The sequence below is a fragment of the Artemia sp. Qi Xiang Cuo genome, chromosome 21 (genome assembly GCF_049724085.1).
Source record: "Artemia sp. Qi Xiang Cuo chromosome 21, ASM4972408v1, whole genome shotgun sequence".
Lineage (NCBI taxonomy): Eukaryota > Metazoa > Arthropoda > Branchiopoda > Anostraca > Artemiidae > Artemia > Artemia sp. Qi Xiang Cuo.
The window spans coordinates 43,524,923-43,547,282 of NC_142814.1; the positions used below are offsets into that span (position 1 = coordinate 43,524,923).

Sequence of the window (22,360 nt, forward strand, 5' to 3'; positions counted from 1 at the left end):
CTTTGGGCCTTTGTAGCCTGAGTATTGACTTAGCTTTCTGAGTCGGCTCCTAATAACAAGACATAACAATAACAATAACAATAACAATAACAAGACAAAAAAAAATGAGGTAAAACAATCAGGAATTAATCTAAGACGGTGACATTTTTTTCTATTCTTAAATGAATATTTCGGCTCTATATCTGAGGATCGTCATCAGCAAATAAAATACGAAAATATAAGGTAAGACTTATAATAAAAAGCGCGATCATTAAAATTACAATTAAAACATTTCTAGAATCACAACTTAAAGTGAGTTCAATCACGACTGAAGAAAAACAACACAAAATAAGGCAGTTCATTCAGTTAAAAAACAAATCAAGAACATTTTTTTTAATGCGAATTCTTCCTTTTTCAGCGGCCAACCAAAAGATCTTCTTAATTCATTAAATCTTGTTAAATCAGTTTTAATTCAATTTGCATTTCATGCATTGAGTGAATACACTCACCAAATCCCTATTTAAAGAAATCATTACTATTTAGCTTAAGCTGGTATAAAGAATCAATAAAAATTTTCAGTTCGAGAAGCATAATTTGGTGTTCAAAAACATAATATTTAGCTCTTTGTTGGTTACAGTTAATAAACTTGTTACAAACATAGTTACAAAGAGATCAAGTGATAGATCCAAAGGGAGGACAAAGGCTGTGACAAACGTATGTTCCCATAAAGGTTAGTGAAAAACAAAGTTCTCAACATTAATTGGTAAAGCTTTTTTTCTCTCGTTGACGTTATCACCTTACACCTGATCTCAAAAAGACGAAAGATGACACTTTTCGATGTTTGATTTTAGCAGTTTCTGCCTCCCAGTTTGTACATCATTGTACATCAGTCACCCATCAAAGGCTGTGACAAACGTATGTTCCCATAAAGGTTAGAGAAAAACAAAGTTCTTACATTAATTGGTAAAGCTTTTTTTTTCTCGTTGACGTCATCACCCCACACCTGATCTCAAAAAGACGAAAGATGACACTTTTCGATGTTTGATTTTAGCAGTTTCTGCCTCCCAGTTTGTACATCATTGTACATCAGTCACCCATCTATTAACTTGAACAAACTTACCAAGTTTTCAATAAACATTTTCCTTCCTAAATACCATCCTTCATTAGCTGCACCAAGGAGATAGAGAACAGCACCAGCCACAATAAGAATCTCGGTGACCCAACGAATGTAATCAGCTACGTTGACTACCTAAAATTCATTTGGCATTTATAAAACATAATACAAATAAAATAAATGGTAGTCCAAATAAGTCAGAAGTAAATTTGCCCTAAAGAAAACAAAAATTCAAAATTAAAACCGTTAACAAAATTTATTTTTTAGAGACTCACACAAATATAAATTTAAAATTGTGTTTGGTATTCAAATTAGAGAATATAAAATAAGAAAATTACAATACGAGTCACATTATTAGGCTACCGCATCAAGCATTTTCTCAAATAAGAGGATCTGAGTTTAACTACTCCTTGGTAACGATGATAATTCTTACAACTAGCCCATTATTCTGTGTTAAGACAATAGCTTGACGTCTGCTTAGGAGCACGGGTCCCAAGGTTCGATCTCAGCTCTCTTTGGGCTTATGAGGGAAGGGGATCTCTTGATTAAGTTTATACTAAAAAAATATCTAAGGATGCAAGGGAAAGCATTCGTGTCAGGTTTTATCTTTTTTTTTTTTTTTTTTTACCTGTTGGGCTGTCAGATTAATGAGATCTTACATATCCAACTTTCTACAATATTAACAGACAGATTTAAAAAAAAAAACAAAAAAAAACAGAGAATACTTCAAAAAAAGAAACTCATATTTTTAGCACAATTTCCTTATAATCCTTCAAGGTTTCAAGATTTTTTTTTCTTTTGCATTCAAGAAAATTAACTCCCAAAGAATTGACCAAATTTCTCATAATTTGGTCACAATTTAAGGCATAGCTTCCTCAATCTTTGCATTTTAAGGGCTTTTAAAAATATATATTTGATGATTTTAAGAGATTGTCCTATTTAGAACGTACTTTTTAATTTCAGTATTTATTTTAGTTGACCTATAAATGATGTTCTTTGCAATTCACAAAATCTAACATTTGCTGATTGGATAAAATATTTAATATCTTGAACCTAATATTCTGATACTTTCTGACACGTCTATGTTTTGATAATATTTTTCATGCTTTATTTAAATTCGTTTTAGATAATTCTGTGAAATTTATTTTTCAATATTTTTTTTTACATAGTTTCTACATCTTTATATTTATATGGTATTTTTGTATTAATTTAATATTGATCCTTGATGACATAATTAAGGTATTTATATTTATACAAGAGTTGTCGTGTCCTACATCACTTCAAAATCTTTACATTATGATCACATTTTTCATTTTTGTTGGTAAGACCATATTTTCATGTTTTGTTCCAAAATTGACACTTGATTACTTAATTGAAGTTTTTATATTTATACCAGAGTTGTTGTGTCTCACATCACTTCAAAATCTTTACATTATAATCAAATTTTTTATATTTGATGGTAAGACCATATTTTCGTATTTTGAACAAAGTTCCGAATATAGCTTCATCAGCTTTATAATTTATTAATACATAAAACATGCTTCTTCTTTCATGTCTATCTATATTGTGTTTGTGCAACAAGATTCCTTCGTCATACATCAATAACGGCTAGAATAAGCGTGTCTGATGAAAAATGATTGATTTGGTTAATATGTTTTCCTTAGAACATTTACTTTATGGAACTTTACTTTCATCTTCTATAGAAAAAACACATAAAGTAAACTATTAGACTTCAAACGAAGACTGCTTACTCAATAAAATTAATCTTGAAAGACCCTAATCTGAGAACTGTCTATACAAAATTTAGAATGAATTACCTGATGTAAGTTGTTGGAGCACATGAAAATGGATTAAAAGTTGACAAATAGTAAAATCAAATGCTAAAAGTAAATATCAAAAGTAAATAGTAAAAAATGGTTGAAAAATAAGTCTTTTTCTACCTTAAAATAGATTTTTTTTTTCTACCTTAAATTCTCCGTTACCTCACTTGTAGTTGTGGATGGTTAATATCTTTGCAGTTGTGCCTCCTAAATCTCGTTTCACTCTCCCTCAAAACCCAGATTAACCTCCCTCCTCGAGCTGAAATTTAGTTTCTTCAAAAATCTTGTAAAAACTAAGATAAGCCTGCATAATTCAAGGATCCACAGAAATGGGTCAGTTTTTTTCTAGTATATCTTTCATTTATATAGCTATTTAGCTAATCTTTCACATTTAGCTGTCATTTTCACTTGATGTGGGAAATGGGCCCCAACTTTGCCCCCCCCCAGGATTTTGTCAAAATTACGCCACTTAAATTTATAGACATTACACAATTAATAGCAAAAAAAAATGACAGAGGGGGCAGATGAACAGATGGATAGAAAATACTTATTGATGAAGGGTTATCCGAAGTGAAAAAAAAGAAAAAATGGAAAGCTGAATTAGTATTTCAAGTCAAACAGCGTTAAAATAACAACCGAATCATAACCATAATATTGGCTAAGGATCTGATAGCAACAAAAGCAACAGGAAACAATTGATAACTACAAATAAGACTCGTGTCAAATACTAAACTAAAAAACATCTCAAAACTTGAAAAAAAATTCTGGCTAAAACTGCGTCACTGAGCAGCAAAAAGGAAAGAAATTATCAATACAACAAGTGGCAATAATCATTGCGACAATTCTTTAACTGAAAAAAGACCAAGGAGTCCAACCTGGTTTCGGACCCATATCAAGAATTAGTAAGGTACTAAATAATAAATGTATGAACTTCTTTCGGAACCTCTCGAACAAAAAAATGAATCGGTGTGCCAGTTGAGACAGCTGAGGAGGCTAAGTGGGGGAGACCGAATCAAGTGGGGTTGTGAAAATTAGGAAGCATTTCCTCAGTGCGGGTGTTTGGAATTGCAGATTTAAGTTATTTTTTAAGTATTTTGAAATAGTTTGTGGTAACTGCCCAGTGCCAGTGCATTTATGTCTTCCCATGGGCAGTTACCTATTAATTATGTTTACCTAGGTCGTTTTGAAATAAATTAATCACATTTAATCTATTAATCGCAAGCAAAAACTAACTCTCCTTTCTTTTAGGGTGGTAAAGTGTGCAGCTTTAAGAAAGAAGGAGTATGTAAATGCTCATGAGAGACTGCTTCTGAACCAGCTCAAAATTGTTGCTATGAAAGCTGCGGGTGCCAGAGTGGACATGCGCAATCCATTAGTGACCTGACAAAGGATAAATAAGCACAGAGGAAGTGCATCCTTGGGCAATTAAATTTTTTTGGCTATTCAAGGCCAATGTAGCTGTTTCATTGGGACAGCCTCTTAGATCACAACGTCACAGCCCAGAAACTACAATAGTATCACCCATTCTGCCAATAGTATAGTAATCACCCAGTAAAACAATCAAAAAAACCTACGTCTTCAGAGGTAATAATAGCGGGATAAGGTCTAATGACACTTGTCAAATATACAGGCAAAGGACAAGTTTCGAGGAGATATCAAAATAACTCAGTAAAGCGAGAAATTTCTTGTAAAAAGCCAAGGGAAAACCTCACCCACTGTTCCAGTTTTGACGAGGGGTGGGGCTGAGTAAGGCTGAGTTCAAAATTCACTTACCACAAAAAAACAAACAATCTGAGCAGGAAACATGTTCAAAAGCAGTAAATAGCAACAGAATGATGTAAAAACATTGTAAAAAAAAGTATTTTCCAATCAATGCCGTCAAATTTCAATTCTACTGCGAGGAGGGGGAGGGGCAGTAACGGTAAATCGAATACCCTTGTCTTGAAATGGTCGAAAGTTTTCAATAATTTGAAAAGGAAATGCATGAGAAGAGAACACAAACATCGGCGGTGCATTTATTCAGTTCTTAATTATTTTTGCATAACCTAACATTTATATCCCACTTGTGTATTTTGACACCAAGGAGTTTAGCTTGTTGCATGGACATTTTGGGGGGAGGGATAGGGTTGGGGAAAACGAGAATAGATTACAGAAACTTTGAAGTCGTGATATTATAGATATGATTTATAGCTTGAGGGCCTTTCCTAATGTGTTTAAATTTGGGTATTATTATTTTCCGTCCATCTCTAAGTTTTTAAGGGGAGGGGTTGGGGTTGATTTATTTTCTAAATTATGGCTGATGATTACTGGTTTTATTGTTCTTTGTTGGAACAAAATGAGTTGATTCTTTTAAGGCCAATATTTTAACTCAGTTGAATTTAAATATTGTTGGGTTCAGTTTAAAAGTCAGCTTCAAGTTTTAAGTTATAATATCCTTGATAATGGATGTAATCGCTAAATAGCCAGTTCTTGTTCTCGTGGACACTATATTTTGCTATTTGTGGTAAAATCACAGCATTATTATTACTATTTATTACTATTTTGATTCAAAAATTTTAGCGTGAAAAAGACAACAATATAAGAGATAAATTAAAAAATGGAATTAAGAAAGAATCTAAGCACACATGATGCAAAAAATAGTTAGCTAATGTGTAGCTTAAATTTAAAAGAATTTCCACATTTTCGCTGAATAGCCAGTTCATATTTTCGTGGGCACTATTTTTTGTTATTTGTGGTAAAATCACTGCATTATTATTATTAAAATTTTTACTATTATGTTCCTCAAGAAAAGTAAAGAGCTACATTAAACCAAAAGTCAGTAAAAATATAGTCAAACAATTTTTCAGTCTTAAATCTACCACAAACCACTATCAATAAATAATTAAACTCAAAACAAACAGAAATTGCGATAAATAACCGAGTCAAAGTCAAAATGAGCAGAAACTAAGATCATTAGCACTAACTTCCCCATGCTTTCTGAAGACCAGAACATAATTCGTAATTTACTGAAAACAATTTATTTCGAGCTGAATGTTTCTATTCCTAACAATATTGAAAAATTTAAATTAAACTCCGCCATAGCCAATGCTACTGAAAGAAAAAACAAATGAATATAAATTGACAGTTTAATGTACAAATACTGGTATTTATTCCTTAAACTCTTAATAAAGTTGAGTTTATTAAAGTTAAAAAAGTGAAAACATTTAAAATGTATTTCATTTTCAATATTCTCTCAAATCTTTACTTTCATACCCTTAGCCTTAATAATTCTAGTATCATAGTAGTAGTGGTAGTAGTAGTAGTATTAGTAGCAGTAATAGCATTGTATTAGTAGTAGTAGTTACAGTAGTAGCGGTAGTATTAATAGCAGTAGTAGTATGTGCATGTTTCTTTTTGGTCAGTGTAACGTCCCCCTTATAGTGCCCTGAAGATTTCAGCTTGATACGGTAAGCCGTTCCAAAGTTATTGCTTATAAGTTCTTTTGACAATCGGTATGCACATAGTACGTTTTGATTACGTTCAGCTTTCTCATCAACATTTCTTCAACTTTTCACCTCAATATCCCCAGCCTTAGTACTCGGTACAGAAGCAGTAGTTGTAATAGTAGTAGTGGTAGTAGTGATAGCAATAATAGTAGTTATAATAGTAACAGTAGTAGTAGTAGGCGCGCACAAATATTGCCTTTCTGGTCAATTGATGACTCCCATCATCATTTCCTGAAAGTTTCAAATTAATACCCTCAGTTGCTTCTGAGTTACGCCCTCTTGAAGATCCGTTTGCACACAACGTGTTTCGATTTACTTTAACACTCCCCTCAACACTCTCTGAAAGGTTCACCTGAATGCCCTTCGTCTTTTTGGATACTAAAGGTTAAACATACCCCTCTTCATCAGTAATATATATACTTATATACGGGGCTTATTAAAAAACATGCAATTCAACGAAACACTTAATCCTTCTTAAGCTTTTGCTTGCTTGGAGTACCCCAACAAGTATTATACTATATATAACAAATACTACATGTAAACAATGGGCAAGTTTTATAACTTACAGCCCTTCCCCCAAGGGCTGTGAGAGAAGGGTTAATATCCCGGAGACATTGTTACGGGACCTTTCGACTATGAACAAAATGGCTATATCAAAATTCTGATTGGATGTGTTCGGGGAATTGATTGGCTGGCTGCCCTCCAATCACTTTTGACTCTTAAAACGAGCATTAGAGCTTTCTATTTTGAATAGAGTGAGCTCCCTCCGAAGTTCCTACGACAGCTCCATCTATATGAAGTACCTTGCTAAAAAAACAATATTGTGCCCGCATCGCTGTTTACTAAGAGCAACGCTATTGTGCTGCCTATGATATTATGCTGTTTTGTGTTAATTTTATGTGTTATATTTGTTGCTATTCTTTAGATTTTAGTGTTATCTTGTTGTCATTTTGTTACCAGTAAACTCCATTTTTCTCTTACCGCCCCTGCGAAAATAGCGTCAAAGTAATTTTTCACATTTTAGGTAGCGTTAGTTTTTCTTTTTTAAAATCGTGTGTTTTTATGTTCAGGCAGTTTAGGCTTGCAAATGGAAAACGACAGAAAGTCAGAAAACTTCAAATTAAATTGTAATCAGATGCATAGCATAAAGGAAAACAAAAAAACAAGAGAAAAAAAACAACAGTTTTTCAAAGAAAATTTGTCACTCAACCCTCCTTGGGGGGGGGGGAGTTTATGTTAGAATAACCAGACTGGAGTGTCTTACCGTCTCCTCCAAAATCCATATGTACTGTTATAATGATTTTTCATTTTCACTGAGTGTAATTATTGAATTTAAGTAAAATAAAAGAAAAAGAATATAAACATATAAGTAGCTGAAATGCTTTGGATATATAATAATAGCAGTACTTGAGGTGACTTCTATTATTAGCGAACCTTTAAAGGAGAAAAATATCATTTTTCCTTCTTGCAAAAACTAATGGAAAGATTTGTTAATCCAAAAACCATCAAAAAAAAAACCACCAACATCAAACATCCTCCCCTCATCCGCAAGGCTCTACTACTGGGAATGAAAGAACATAGCCCTTTTTACAAAGAAAAATGTACAAAACAAGCCAGTCCAAGAAGGATAATCTGTATAGGCTATTCCCATTTATACATGGCCAGCAGGGATAAGCCAAAATAAGATATGTAAATGTAGTAATTTAAACAAAATGCTATAAATTACATTTCAAATAAACAAAACTTAAATAGCTAATGCTATTCAAATGTATGTTTAAAAATTATTTTACATTCACACTCGTAAGATCTAGAGAATTCCGTTTTTTTTTTCATCATGTATGACCGATTGAGTCTCGAGCTTCTTATAACATAGAAATGTTTTGTTTCTACTATGCAAGTTTTCTAGGTTTAATATAAGAACAAAACTAAAGAAAGCACTAAACATTAAGAAAGCACTAAAGATTAAGAAAGCACAAAGAAGGCACTAAGTGGAAATGCACAAAGAACAAAACTAAAGACTTGAAACGTAAATCCAAGTCTTAGTTTTGTTTGTTTTAGTCTTATTTTTCTTAGGTTTGATCAGAGAACAAAACCAAAGAAATCACTATGCATTAAGAAAGCATTAAGAAAGCAAAAAGAAAGCACTAAGGACAAAAGCTCTAAGAAAAAAACCAAAGATTTGGAACGTAAATCCGAGCATTGAATATAACCAATCTTAGTTGCTCTTCATATGATGTGAGATGATATGATATTTAGTTACAATAAAAAATTTTACGGGTCATGGTTAATACAAACAAAATACAACACAATAAATACAACACAATACAATACAACACAATAAACATAAAAAAACACCCCCTTAAGTCGAAATCAATTTATAAATCGATTATAGAAAATGGTCTCTGTATGCCACTTCTGTGCACACAAACTTTCCCAACTTCTTAATCCCCATAAAACTTCTATCACTTAATATAAAATTCATACACCACCCTTATATACCACCCTAGAAAAATTTTGTCCTTCAGTCCATTCAATTCCATATATAATAAAAATAATTTGGATCATCCTCCCCATCTTCACACATTGGATAAAAATAAGGGATTATCTTTGACTTTACCCTTTCCAAATACTTCCTCCAAATATATATATATATATATATATATATATATATATATATATATATATATATATATATATATATATATATATATATATATATATATATATATATATATATATATATATATATATATACATATATATATATATATTGAAATTTTCCATTCCTTGAAAGTAATATACATTCAAATATTACTTATTCGGCTTATTATTCCCAATTATCTAGGTATGCAAAAATATGCAGTAATTACACATATTTTTAAAATAGATATAAAAAGCTGAGTGAAAAACTGATCTTAAGAGGTTTTTCTGCCAAAAAAAATTAGTCGGCAATTCAAAAAATTTAGTTTTATGTATCATGAACTTTTAAGTAAATATACAAAAATTATAAAGAAATACTGAATGATATTTTAATATAATTTCTCTTGCGCTTTCCTTTTTTGGAAGTTTGAGTTTTTAGTGGTTTTCAAACAAGCTTGAGGATCTTTAAATTGGTAATTGGTTCCAGATACCAATAAAAGATACATCTGGAAATGTCTTCATTTGTTCCAGAATGGTCTCTGTCAGTGACCTCTGGGATTTCATTAAGGAAACATCGAAACACTTTTTGTATGTAATTTTTAATAGATTGACTAGTATGCATATATTTCACAGGTTTTACCTGACATAGGGTTACCATATAAATCTTATGGTAGAGGCTCCACCGTGCCGGGTAAAGAAAGTAAAGCCTCGAAACCCGTTAAGGCCGGTGGTATTTCTTCTGATGAGCCCTAAATGGAAGGTTCTACTTGGAAATATTTTGCTAGATTGAAGTTGCTTTTGCTTGTAAATTTACAACGACTTACATTTAGTGATGACGACTTTGCATTGATTTGGACAGTTCTATTTGGCTGACGGTTTGGGTATACTGTTTGGTCCTAGGTAGTTGGATAGATGGGTAAGGTAAAAGCCTCGTTCAAGGGCACATTTGTCTCAATTGCTGGATTAGGACGACAGTTTTTTTTTTTTTTTTTTTTTTTTTTTTTGCCAAGTAATTACCTCCTTATAACATATATATATATATATATATATATATATATATATATATATATATATATATATATATATATATATATATATATATATATATATATATATATATATATATATATATATATATATATATATATATATATATATATATATATATATATATATATATATATATATATATATATATATTATAAGAACGGCATAGTGGTGAGGAAATTAGGTAAGTTACAACTGCAATATGCAAAAAATATGTCACGAGTAGAGGGGATGGAGTAAGAAAGATCTTCATATGTATCAGGAGGCTCTACTACTTCAAGTGTATTTAAGCCTAATTCTGTTGAGGGGGAGGGTCCAATGATGCCCTTCTCAGTTTTATATCATGCCATTTTCGAGGGGTTTCAGGCTCATTCTTGAAATTCTCCTAAATTTGTTTTTGCAATGGACTTTTGCTATTAGGATTAATTAAAATAGTAGTTCCTGAATCAGCTTCAAATGAATTTTCTTTCTTACTATTTTTTTTCTAAACGTGCAATTACTATTGGCTGTGCTTAGATCTTGAGTAGGTTGCTGCAACCATGATTTTTTCGATATTTCCGACCAACTGGGTTTCAAGAAAGACAGAGTTGGAAGGAATCACACATGTTAGGACTACACCTGGCGAGCCCCAACATAAATTTTATAAGGTAAGTTAAAAAATACTAACTCTCCAAAGCCGGCACTTGTCAGTGTTGTTGAACCTTGGGCTTTTGGTTGATGTTCCCTGGCTGAAAGTTACTGCAGGACGAGTGGTAGGAGGCATAGTTGAAACACTGTCATTGGCAGTTGCGTTAATATCAGGCAATACTGTATCGTTCTCAGCTGAGTCAAAATACTCATAAAAATATTCATCGGGTAGCGTATCTGTAGTTGGTTCATCTTTACTCGGTTTTCCAAAACCTCCAGGCCTCTTCTTCTTATATCTAAATTCACCGACACGGTCGTCATTCATTCCAATACCCATAACTTCAGCTTCATATTCGAATAACCTACTTGGGTTTCCATCTTCTTCGCCATTTTCTTTTAGAATACTGACGGGGGATGTGAAATAAGATCGGTTAATCTTGCCACGGCTTTTCATGACACCGCGTTTTTCTCGCTTATGTCCAATCAAGGAAACCTGATTACCTGCAGTTAAGAAAACCGATTATAAAAAGACTCGGGAAAGGAATCCGATAAAAGAGATATAAATGAAAGGATCGTGCCAGGTTTTGCAAAAAAGGAAACTTAATTAAATAGGAGATAGCTGAGGATAGGAATGGAAATGTATTGGCTTTAACCTGAAAAGAAGTCCCAGCTTTAAAAGTCCCAATATATATTTATATATTAATATAAATATATATATATATATATATATATATATATATATATATATATATATATATATATATATATATATATATATATATATATATATATATATATATATATAGTAGTAGTAGTAGTAGTAGTAGTAGTAGTAGTAGTAGTAGTAGTAGTAGTAGTAGTAGTAGTAGTAGTAGTAGTATATATAAAAAAAAAAAAAAAAAAAAAAAAAAAAAAAAAAAAAAAAAAAAAAAAAAAAAAAAAAAAAAAAAAAAAAAAAAAAAAATATATATATATATATATATATATATATATATATATATATATATATATATATATATAATATATATATATATATATATATATATATATATATATATATATATATATATATATATATATATATATATATATATATATATATATATATATATATATATATATATATATATATATATATATATATATATATATATATATATATATATATATATATATATATATATATATATATATATATATATATGTATATATATAACTGTTGGAAATTGAAAAACGAAATTCTTACTTTTTTTATCCTTAAGGGTATTAGTGTACCATCAAATCGAAGAATCAATTATTGCGAATAAGGATATCAAAGGATGCAAAATTTTTCCTGCTTATCATTCTACAATGTATAGCCTTTGCATGAAAAAATGGACGAAAAGAAATCATACCACGGATCTCTGGGCTTAGGTTTACCATTGTAAAATAATTGCATAATCTTAACTGATTTTTTCTCCCTAGAACATTTAAAACTGTACATTTAAGGACACTGAATTATTTGAAAAATATCAGGTGTTTTAATATAGATTGATGAAAAATATAGTACCCTGCAATTAAAGCCGTATCCAGGGGGAGGGGATGAGGGGGTTTGAACGCCCCCAAAATGTTTAAAAATGGATATAAACAAATTTGTATGCATTTTTTGAGGTTTTTTGTGTGTGACACCCCCCCACCCCCCGAAAAATCCTTGTTTAAAACAACCCTAGCAAAAATAATCCTGGATAGGCCCTGTCTACAATAAAATAAGTAAATTCGCATATTTTTTCCTTGGAATGAAGAAATAAAAGATTAAATTTTACCTACAACCCCGCCCAAATATTTTATTTAGTCTAAAGACTCATTAATACTTAGAAATTTGGCCATAAATATGCCTTGCAACTTTAACCCCCCCCCCCTCTCCATAAAAAAAAAATTGGCCCACCTACATATTAGCTGATGGGTGCCCCTCTGTACATTACTTTATGAGCTCTTAAATGAATCAGCTCAGTTAAACGTATCTTTAAATAATTGTTGATGACTGCCATTAATTTTGTATGGACTGCACGCATGTTTAGGGACAAATGTGCCACTGCATATTATTCTGAGTTCTGGAATTGTAAGCCGCGATTCATACTTTTTCGATAATCCGAAATCTATTGGGTATCCCTTTTTTTCACTCCCTAGTAAAGTAATAGTTTTTGGGCCAAAATTAATGCTATTTAGAAAAAAATACCAGAAAACGCTATTTTGTTGTAGTATAACGCTTATAGAAAGTTGTTGGGTTGTAGAACATTCAATATACGTGTAAATGAGTCTTCTCTCTACATTCTAGAACTATTGGCTCGTTACAATCCTCCCTGAGGATGAAAAACTACACAAATAAACCTGCATCTGCCATTCCTTTTGGAAAAATAAATGCAAGATTTTATAGAAAAAGGCTTGAAACCTCTGAAATTGATTAAATAAAAAAAACAAGTTTTTTAAACTGAAAGTAAGGAGCGACATTAAAACTTAAAACGAACAGAAATTATTCCGTATATGAAAGGGGCTGTCCCCTCCTCAACGCCTCGCTCTTTACGCTAAAGTTTTTTATTGTTTTAAAAAATAAAGTTGTGAGACAGAGTCAAACTTTAGCGTAAAGAGCGAGGCGTTGAGGAGGGGACAGCCCCTTTCATATACGGAATAATTTCTGTTCGTTTTAAGTTTTAATGTCGCTCCTTACTTTCAGTTTAAAAAACTTGTTTTTTTTTATTTAATTTCTGATCGTTTTTTAGTTAATGCAGCTTTTATTTGCATAAAAATTTTACTTTTCTTTTGCTAAATGGATGTCCTTACAAATTAACTTACGCAACTCACTTATATATTCGTATATTTTTCTTCTGGCAAAAAATACAAAGTTGCAGATTTTTGCAGATATGAGCTTGAAACCTATGTAATATGGTTTTCTGATACGCTGAATCTAACGGTGTGATTTTCATTAAAATTCTTTCACTAGTAGGGGATGTTTCCCCTCTTTAAAAAATCGAGTAAATTTTCTCAGGCTCGTAGCCTTTGATGAGTAATACTAAACTTAATAAAATTTATATATTTAGAATCAGCATTATAAACACATTCTTTTGATACATTTATTGACATCAAAATTTTGTTTTTAAAATTTTCGATTACTATTGAGCCGTATCGCTTGTTTTTTTTATTACGTATATGTTATTACTTATATGAAGGGGTTCTCCCCTTAGTCAATACCACGCTCTTTACGTTAAAAGTTAAAACAAATTTTGATTCACAAACCCCTGAATCACAAAGGCCGTTTAATTAGAATAGATAGCTCTTTTGAAAGCACTAAAAAAAACTGTAGCGTAAAGAGCGAGGTATTGACTTGGGGAGAACCCCTCACATACGTTATAATTTCTGTTCGTTTTAAGTTCTAATATTCCTTCTTACATTTCAGTTGAAAAAACTTGTTTTTTTTATTTAATTTCTGAATCGTTTCTTAAATAATGCTTGAAATCCGGCGCCCCCTTCATAGAAATGTCCTTTCCCCCAAAGAAACATCCTCCCCGGAAATTTTCTCCCGAGTAACCCCCTCTTCCCCCCCCCCCCCGCCAGAAAAAATCCTTCCTGAAAATGGTTGTATACTTCCCAATAACCAATAAATACTGCTGGCAAGTCCGGCGCCCCTTCATGGCAATTTCCCTTGCCCCATGAAAACTTCCTTCATGAACAGATCCTTCAACATAGCCACCGACCCACCCTTCCCTCCCACCTACCAGAAAAAAAACCTCCTGAAAACTTCTGTATACTTCCCAATAACCAATACTATATGTTAACATTGGGTAAAGTTCATAACTTTTAGCCCTCCCCCTGGGAACTTCGAGGGATTAAGTCATCCTAAAAGACATATTTATCATATTTTTGACCATGTTGAACAAAATGGTCATCCCAAAATTTTTATCTGGTGACTTTGAGAAAAATATAAGCGTGGGAGGGGGCCTAGTTACGCTCCATTTTTTTGGTCACTTAGAAAGGGAACTAGAACTTATAATTTGCATTCCAATGAGCCCTCCCACAATATTCTAGGACCACTGGGTCAATACGATCACCCCTGGGGGAAAAAAAAACAAACAAACAAACAAACAAACAAATAAACACGCATCCGTGATCTTTCTTCTGGCAAAAAATGGAAAATTCCACATTTTTGTAGATAGGAGCTTGAAACCTTTACAGTAGGGTTCTCCAATACGCTGAATATGATGGTATAATTTTCATTAAGGTTCTATAACTCTTAGGGTGTCTTTCCCCTTTTTTTAAATCAGTCAAATTTTCTCAGGCGTGTAACTTTTGATGGGTAGCACAAAACTTGATGAAAATTATATATTTGAAATCAAAATTGAAATCTGATTCTTTTGATATATCTATTGGTATCAAAACCCGTTTTCTAGAGTTTCGGTTACCATTGAGCCGGGTCGCTCCTTACTTACAGTTCGTTACCACGAACTGTTTGATGCTCTGATATACTAAATTTTGACGGTATAATTTTCGTCAAGGTCGCTCCCTGTTTTGGGAGTATTGTCCCCATTTTTTGGAAATAAGGCAAATATTTTCAGGCTTACAACATTTGTAGGGAAACTTTAAAGTTAATAAATTTTCTTTATCATAGGCAGCGCGTTAGCGCTGCCTAAGTAAAGAACGATGTGGGCACAATGTGTTGTTTTTTGGTTCTCCATATCCGGGCACTTCGTATCGAAGGAGTTGTCGTAGAAACTTCGAAAAGGGCTCATTCGATTGGAAATTGGAGTGGCTAGAGCCCTTTTTAATATTCAAAAGTGATTGAAGGGCAACTAGCCCCCCCCCCCCACTCCCATCATTCCCCCAAATACATCCAATAAAAATTTTGAAATAGCCATTTTGTTCAGCGTAGTTGATTTCCAGATAGGAAATATGTTTTTGAGGAGAACACTCCCCTAAAACCCTCAGGGCAAGGGTTTTAAGTTATACCCTGGGGGCATATAAGATTTTTATAGAAGGCGTTGTCGTAGAAACTTCAAAAGAGGCTCATTCGATTGGAAATACAGAGGGCTATTGCCTTTTTAATAGTCAAAAGTGATTGGAGGGCAACTAGCCCCCCTCCCACGCCCATCATTTCTCGAAACACATACAATATAAGTTTTGAAATAGCGATTTTGTTCATCGTAGTTGATTTCCAGATTGAAAATATATTTTGGAGGAGGATTTTCCCCCACAACCCTCAGGGAAAGGATTATAAGCTATGCCCTGGGGGCATATAAGGTTTTTATTGAAAACTTTGTCGTAGAAACTTGAAAAAGGGTTCATTCGATTTGAAATTCAAAGGAAGGACTAGTACCCTTTTTAATAGTCGAAAGTGATTTGAGGGCAACTAACCCCCCTCTCACGCCAACCATTTTCCATATAACATCCAATCAAAATTTTTATCTAGATATTGTGTTTCACATAGTCGACATTTTTAGAAAATAGACCTGTCAATGCAACAATCCCTCCCCCCAAAGCCTTCTAAGAATGGTAGTTAAGGAAAGTCTAGGGGGCAACTACAGTTCTTATTGAAAACGTTGCTAAAAAAGTCGTAGAGGTGCTCATGTGATTGGGAATTGAAAGGGCTGTTACCCTTTTTGATAATCGAAAGTGATTGGAGGGCAACTAGCCCCCCCCACGCCCATCATTCCCCCCAACACCTCCAATCCAAATTTTGAGATAGCCATTTTGTTCAGCGTAGTTGATTTCCAGATAGAAAATATTTTTTTGAGGAGAACACTCCCCCACAACCCTCAGGGCAAGGGTTTTAAGTTATGCCCTGGGGGCATATATGGTTTTTATAGAAGGCGTTGTCGAAGAAACTTCGAAAAAGGCTCATTCGATTGGAAATTAGAGTGGCTAGTGCCTCTTTTAATAGTCAAAAGTGATTGGAGGGCAACTAGCCCCCCTCCCACGCCCATCATTCCTCGAAACACATACAATCAAAATTTTGAGATAGCGATTTTGTTCAGCGTAGTTGATTTCCAGATAGAAAATATGTTTTTGAGGAGGACACTCCCTCACAGCCCTCAAGGCAAGGGTTTTAAGTTATGACCTGGGGGTATAAGCAGTCGTGAAGAAGGCGTTGTCAGAAACTTCAAAAAAAGCTCATTCGATTGGAAATTCAAAGGGCTAGTGCCCTTTTAATAGTCGAAAGTGATTGAGGCAACTAGCCATCCCCCTTCACCCATCATTCCCCCAAAGATATCCAATAAAAATTTTGACATAGTCATTTTGTTCATGTAGTTGAAATTAGGTCTTTGAGAATGACAACCCCCCCCCACCCACAGCCCTATAAGGTTTTTATATAACGCGTTGTCGTAGAAACTTTTAAAAGGGCTCATTCAATTGGAAATTGAAATGGATAGTGCCCTTTTTAATAGTCGAAAGTGATTGGAAAGCAACTAACACCCCTTCCATGCCCACCATTTCCCCAAACACATCCAGTAAAGATTTTGAGATAGCCGTTATGTTCCATGCAGTTCAAAGTTCAGGAAATTATAGCTTTGAGCAGGACACTCCCCCCATAGTCTTCAGGGCAAGGGTTATGTGTTATGCCCTGGGGTTATATAAGGTTTTTATTGAAATCTTTGTCGTAGAAACTTTAAAAAGGTCTCATTCGATTGGAAATTCAAAGGGCTAGTGCCCTTTTTAATAGTCAAAAGTGATTTGAAGTGATTATATATCCTGGGGGCATATAAGGTTTTTATAGAAGGCGTTGTCGTAGAAACTTCAAAACAGGCTAATTCGATTGGAAATTCAAAGGGCTAGTGTTCTTTTTAATCGTCAAAAGTGATTGGAGGGCAACTAGCCCCCCCCTTCACACCCATCACTCCCCCAAACACATCCAATCAAAATTTTTAGATAGCCATTTTGTTCAGCGTAGTTGATTTCTATATAGAAAATATGTTTTTGAGGAGGATACTCCCCCACAACCCTCAGGGCAATGATTTTAAGTTATGCCCAGGGGGCATATAATGTTTTTATAGAAGGTGTTGTCGTAGAAACTTCAAAAAAAGCTCATTCGATTGGAAATTCAAAGGCTAGTGCCCTTTTTAATAATCAAAAGTGATTAGTAATATTTTTTGTTGTTGTTGTTGTTTAGACCAGGGCACTTAGTATCGATGGAGTTGTCGTGGAAACTTCGAAAGGGGCTCATTCGATTGAAAATAGAAAGGGTTGATGCCCTTTTAAATAGTCGAAAGTGGTTGGAGGGCAACTAATCCCCCTTCCACTCCCACCCTCCCATTTGCCCATTATGTTTAAAAAATAAATGTTGCCCTAAGATTAAATCAAAATGCACTCTGATAATGCTAATTCCCAATTAGGCATCTCAGCAGTATCCCAAGAACGACTGAGGGTATTATGTTCAAACTTTCGAGGCTACTTCTGTTCTTAAAATTTAACCGAATCAAAATAGCTTAAGTATATCAAAGCTATCAAAGAAAGTAAACAGATTTTTTGGCGAATGGTATCAAGTTTTCCATTTCAGGTCAACTAGAGGAGGTATGAAACTAAGTTAAACAGTACTATTTGTGTCCAGATTTTTAAAATGGTGTATGTTGTTAAAAATTGCTGAAAATTTTTCTACATTATACAAATAGTAGGCCAAACTATAAAGTCTTAAAAAACGAAAATATTTAAAGTGTTATTTTTTTTCTGAAAAGACTATGTCAATATAAAACGAAACAGAAATTAATTAAAAAAACTTTTTCCCAAAATAAGTTTTTCAAAGAAAAGTAAAGAGCTCCATTAAATAAAAATGAGCAAAAATAAAAACAAATAATCTACCAAGCTCGAAACTACCACAAATTAGCATCGATAAATAAATTAAACCCAAAACGAACAGGAATTACAATAAATAACCGAGTCAAACTCAACACGAGCAGAAATTAACATAAGTTGGGCGCAAAACCCCTATGCCTTCACAAGGCCAGTATAAAATTTGCACTTTAATGAAAAAAATATAAATTTTTTTACTTTTATAACTTTAATAAATCAAATAATTTTAACATTTTGATTACTAAATATCAGTATATGTATATTAAACTGACAATGCACATTCATTTGTATTTTTTCAGTAACGTGCAAATTTGCAATCTTGTAATCGTGCAAACTTGTAATCGTCTTTATGAGCCTTGTTTGATACTATCTTTATTAATATTATTCCCTAAAATTCAAACTAAAAACTAACAGAAATATAATCATTATATGCGCATGGCTACCCCCGCCCCTTGACCCCGTGCTTTCCAAACTAAAGTTTAATTCTTTACCCCCAATGCTTTGAAGACGACAAGTCACACATAAGAGCAGCTTCAGTTGGCTCAAGAATATTTTTCATAATGACTCAAGAATGAGAGACCTCGCTGCCTAAATGCCTCACTGCCTCAATGCCCCAGCTCTCAAGAATGAAAGTGCATCAAGAATGAAAGACTTAATTGATGAGAAATCTGCGTTAAACGAGTATTTGAGTTGATGAGCATTTGAAATTTTCATTTCAGATGTTTTAAAAAGGAAATTGGTAAATAAGACACTTGTAATTATCAATTAAATACATTTTCGCCACCCATAAACACTTCCAGTAAAACACTATAAAGCTTTAGCGTAAAGAGCGAGTAGTTGAGGAGAGGACAGTCCCCGTAAATACAGAGAACTGTTTTTTTTTTTACTGTTAACTATCATTTGAAAAAGCAGTTTCTTCTTGCTTAATCAATGCAAGAAATTATTCAAAGAATAATTTAAATTGACTCTGCTTTACAGCAAAAGCTGGGAATGTAAATTTTCAGAAACCCGTATATGGGATAAATATTCGAAAGTAGTTGCATTCCTTTTCCAGGAGCCAATTTCCGATACACACAAAACTACTGCTTTGGCATTCAACTCTTGGTCCCACATAAATGTAAAGTAGTGTAATTTACTTAATTAACGAAAGTTTGCATTAATTAAACTTGCTCCTCACGCATGTTTATCGGATCAACCTATTTTGCGCCCCTCCCCCCCCAAAAAAAATCCTGAATCCATCCCTGCATACAATTAATTGCATTTGTTACTATTTGCATCACTAATGTCATCATTAAGTCATAATCAATTAATTCAGTTGCACGTTCATGCATCCAAAAATGTGCAATTTTTTTTTGCTAACCCTTGGTCTGACACACATGTTTCACAATGCAATTACTTGAACCTCGTAGCAATTCTGTTGAATCTTAAAGTAACCCTTTTTGTGTCCAAATGCACGTATGTCAAAGAAGAAAAAATGATAAATGAATAATAAATTTAAATAGCCGATGAAAACTTCGGTTATGTCAGCCAGTAGAACGAAAACAAAAGAAAATAAGCAGATATTTCGACAAGAACCTCCGCCAAGCCATCTTCAATGCAAAAAAAAACTAACCTTTTCAAGTAGATTCGAAGAGAGAAGAACGTATTTTTGAATGTATAATTATTAGAGTGTATTTTTGTCCAAATGCAACAAAATCAAGCTGAATATTTTCAATTTTTGACATTAAAAAAAAAAGAAGCAAATCTGGAAACTTAACAACTTCAAATTTGTTTACCAAAATAAAATATAAATGAAAAAAATATAAATGTTTGTACTTTCATAACTTTAATAAATCAAATTGAATTGAATTGAATTTATTTATAACCCGTTGAAATAGAATGATGAACGGAGTATAAAGAAACATTAAAAGAAGAAGAAAAAACAAAAGCAAAAGAAAAAGTCGGATAATGACAAATAAAACGAAATTAAAACTCATAGAACAATCGCACAAGCATAGTAATAAACCAGAAAATGACAACACAAGCCAAAGTAACAAGCACATAGACAAGCACGAATAAAACAAAGATAAAACTTATGGAATAAGCACACAAGCATAATAATAAACCAAACAATCATATAGTATATATAACAAACACAAAAACAGTAAACGTGAAAGACCTATTGTTTTAAAAGGGAACGCCATATGTGTCCATTTATTCCCTTATTGTAAGCTGCAATGCATCTGCCAATGGCAGCATTGGGGTTAATTAGGCCGTTTTTCCTATTGACCCAAGAATTACTTGCCCAGGGGGGGGGGAGGCTGAAAAGATATTTAGCCTATCGGTAATAAATTCGTCGGAGTTGCTTTGATTCCGTTACCGAAAAGGTACGCCAAAAAGGTGCAAGGTATAAAAGATTTGGGAGCCCATATTAGTTATATAATTTAGCTAGCAGCTGGTGATTCAAACGAAGTTTATTGGAAACTATGCCACCGTAGGCACTGGACGTCCGGCGCTGGAAATGGCGAATGAGAAACTTTTTAGTTGCTTTAAGGGAGTTATCGATTGGGAGGCCAAGATAATTCATTTTCAATTTAGGAGCAACCAATACTCCGTTAATATCAATTTTATAATCCCTCGGAAACTGGGCCCCAGTTGAACAGTACCATTACCGACTTTTCAGCTCTAAATTTAAGATTTATTTTTGAGTATTCTTGACTCAAAGGGGAAAAATTTTTCTCAAACGCTAGTACCATTCGGCTGGGGTTAAAGACATCGTCCGCATAAGCAATAAGAGACACATCTATCCCTTCTAAAATACAGGAAGAAACTGCGGATGTAAGGGCGCCTTGTCTTACTCCAGTAAGGCAAGGGCGCCTTGCCCTACTCCGTGACGAACTGGTATGGTTATATTTGTGATTATTCCATGAGGCAGATTCACAGTGACAGTTAAATCATTATACATATCATACAAAGCACAAATAACACAGGTACTGACCCAGCATTTATACAATTCAGTGAGGATATCCGCGTGAATTATCGAATCAAAAGAACGACTGGCATCATGGCTCCCTAGAAGCGGCTCTCCAGATTTATCAGCATCAATCAAGACCGACGACAGTGCCGTCAGTGCATGAGCGCAACCTATTCCTTTCTGGAACCCAAATTGGTGTGGGGGCATATAGCATTTATCAACCAGCTCAGTTATTATCAACTTCTCAAAAATTTTACAAAAAGTTGTACCTATTTCTTTTTTTTAAGACTTTATAGTTAAGCCTGCTATTTGTATGCTGGAGAAAAATTTTCAGCAATTTTTAACAACATACGCCCTTTTAAAAGTCTGGACACAAATAGTAGTGTTTAATTTAGTTTCATACCTCCTCTAGTTTACCTGAAATAGTAAACTTGATACCATTCGCAAAAAAAAACTGTTTGCTTTCTTTTATAGCTTGAATACACTTACGCTATTTTGATTTGGTTAAATTTTAAGAACAGAAGTAGCCCCGAGAGTTTGAACATAATACCCTTAGTCGTTCTTGGGGTACTGCTGAGATGCCTTATGGGGAATTAGCATTAACACAGTGCATTTTGATTTAATCTTAAGGCAACATTTATTTTTTAAACATAATAGGCAAATGGGAGGGTGGGCGTGGGAGGGGCACTAGTTGCCCTCCAATCACTTTCGATTATTGAAATGGGCATCGGCCTTTTCTATTTCTAATCGAATGAACGTTTTTCGATATTCTTAAGACAACTCCTTTAATACTAAGTGCCCTGGTCTAAACAAAATAAAAATAATAATATTCTGTACCCACATCAATCTCTCCCAAAAAAATTTCGGGCTTTGTAATCACTTT

General features: G+C 33.3%; 1 protein-coding gene across 1 annotated transcript in view; it reads right to left on the reverse strand.

The window, feature by feature from the left end:
- The window catches only part of LOC148939596 (uncharacterized), a 172,336-nt gene that overhangs the window by 53,089 nt on the left and 96,887 nt on the right, over positions 1 to 22,360 (reverse strand). Inside the window, exons 8-9 of the mRNA XM_089106921.1 lie at positions 10,753 to 11,213; positions 1,100 to 1,228 (exon numbers count right to left, since the gene is read on the reverse strand). Of these exons, the coding sequence (XP_088963047.1) occupies positions 1,100 to 1,228; positions 10,753 to 11,213 (590 nt within the window). The remainder of the gene's footprint in view (positions 1 to 1,099; positions 1,229 to 10,752; positions 11,214 to 22,360) is intronic.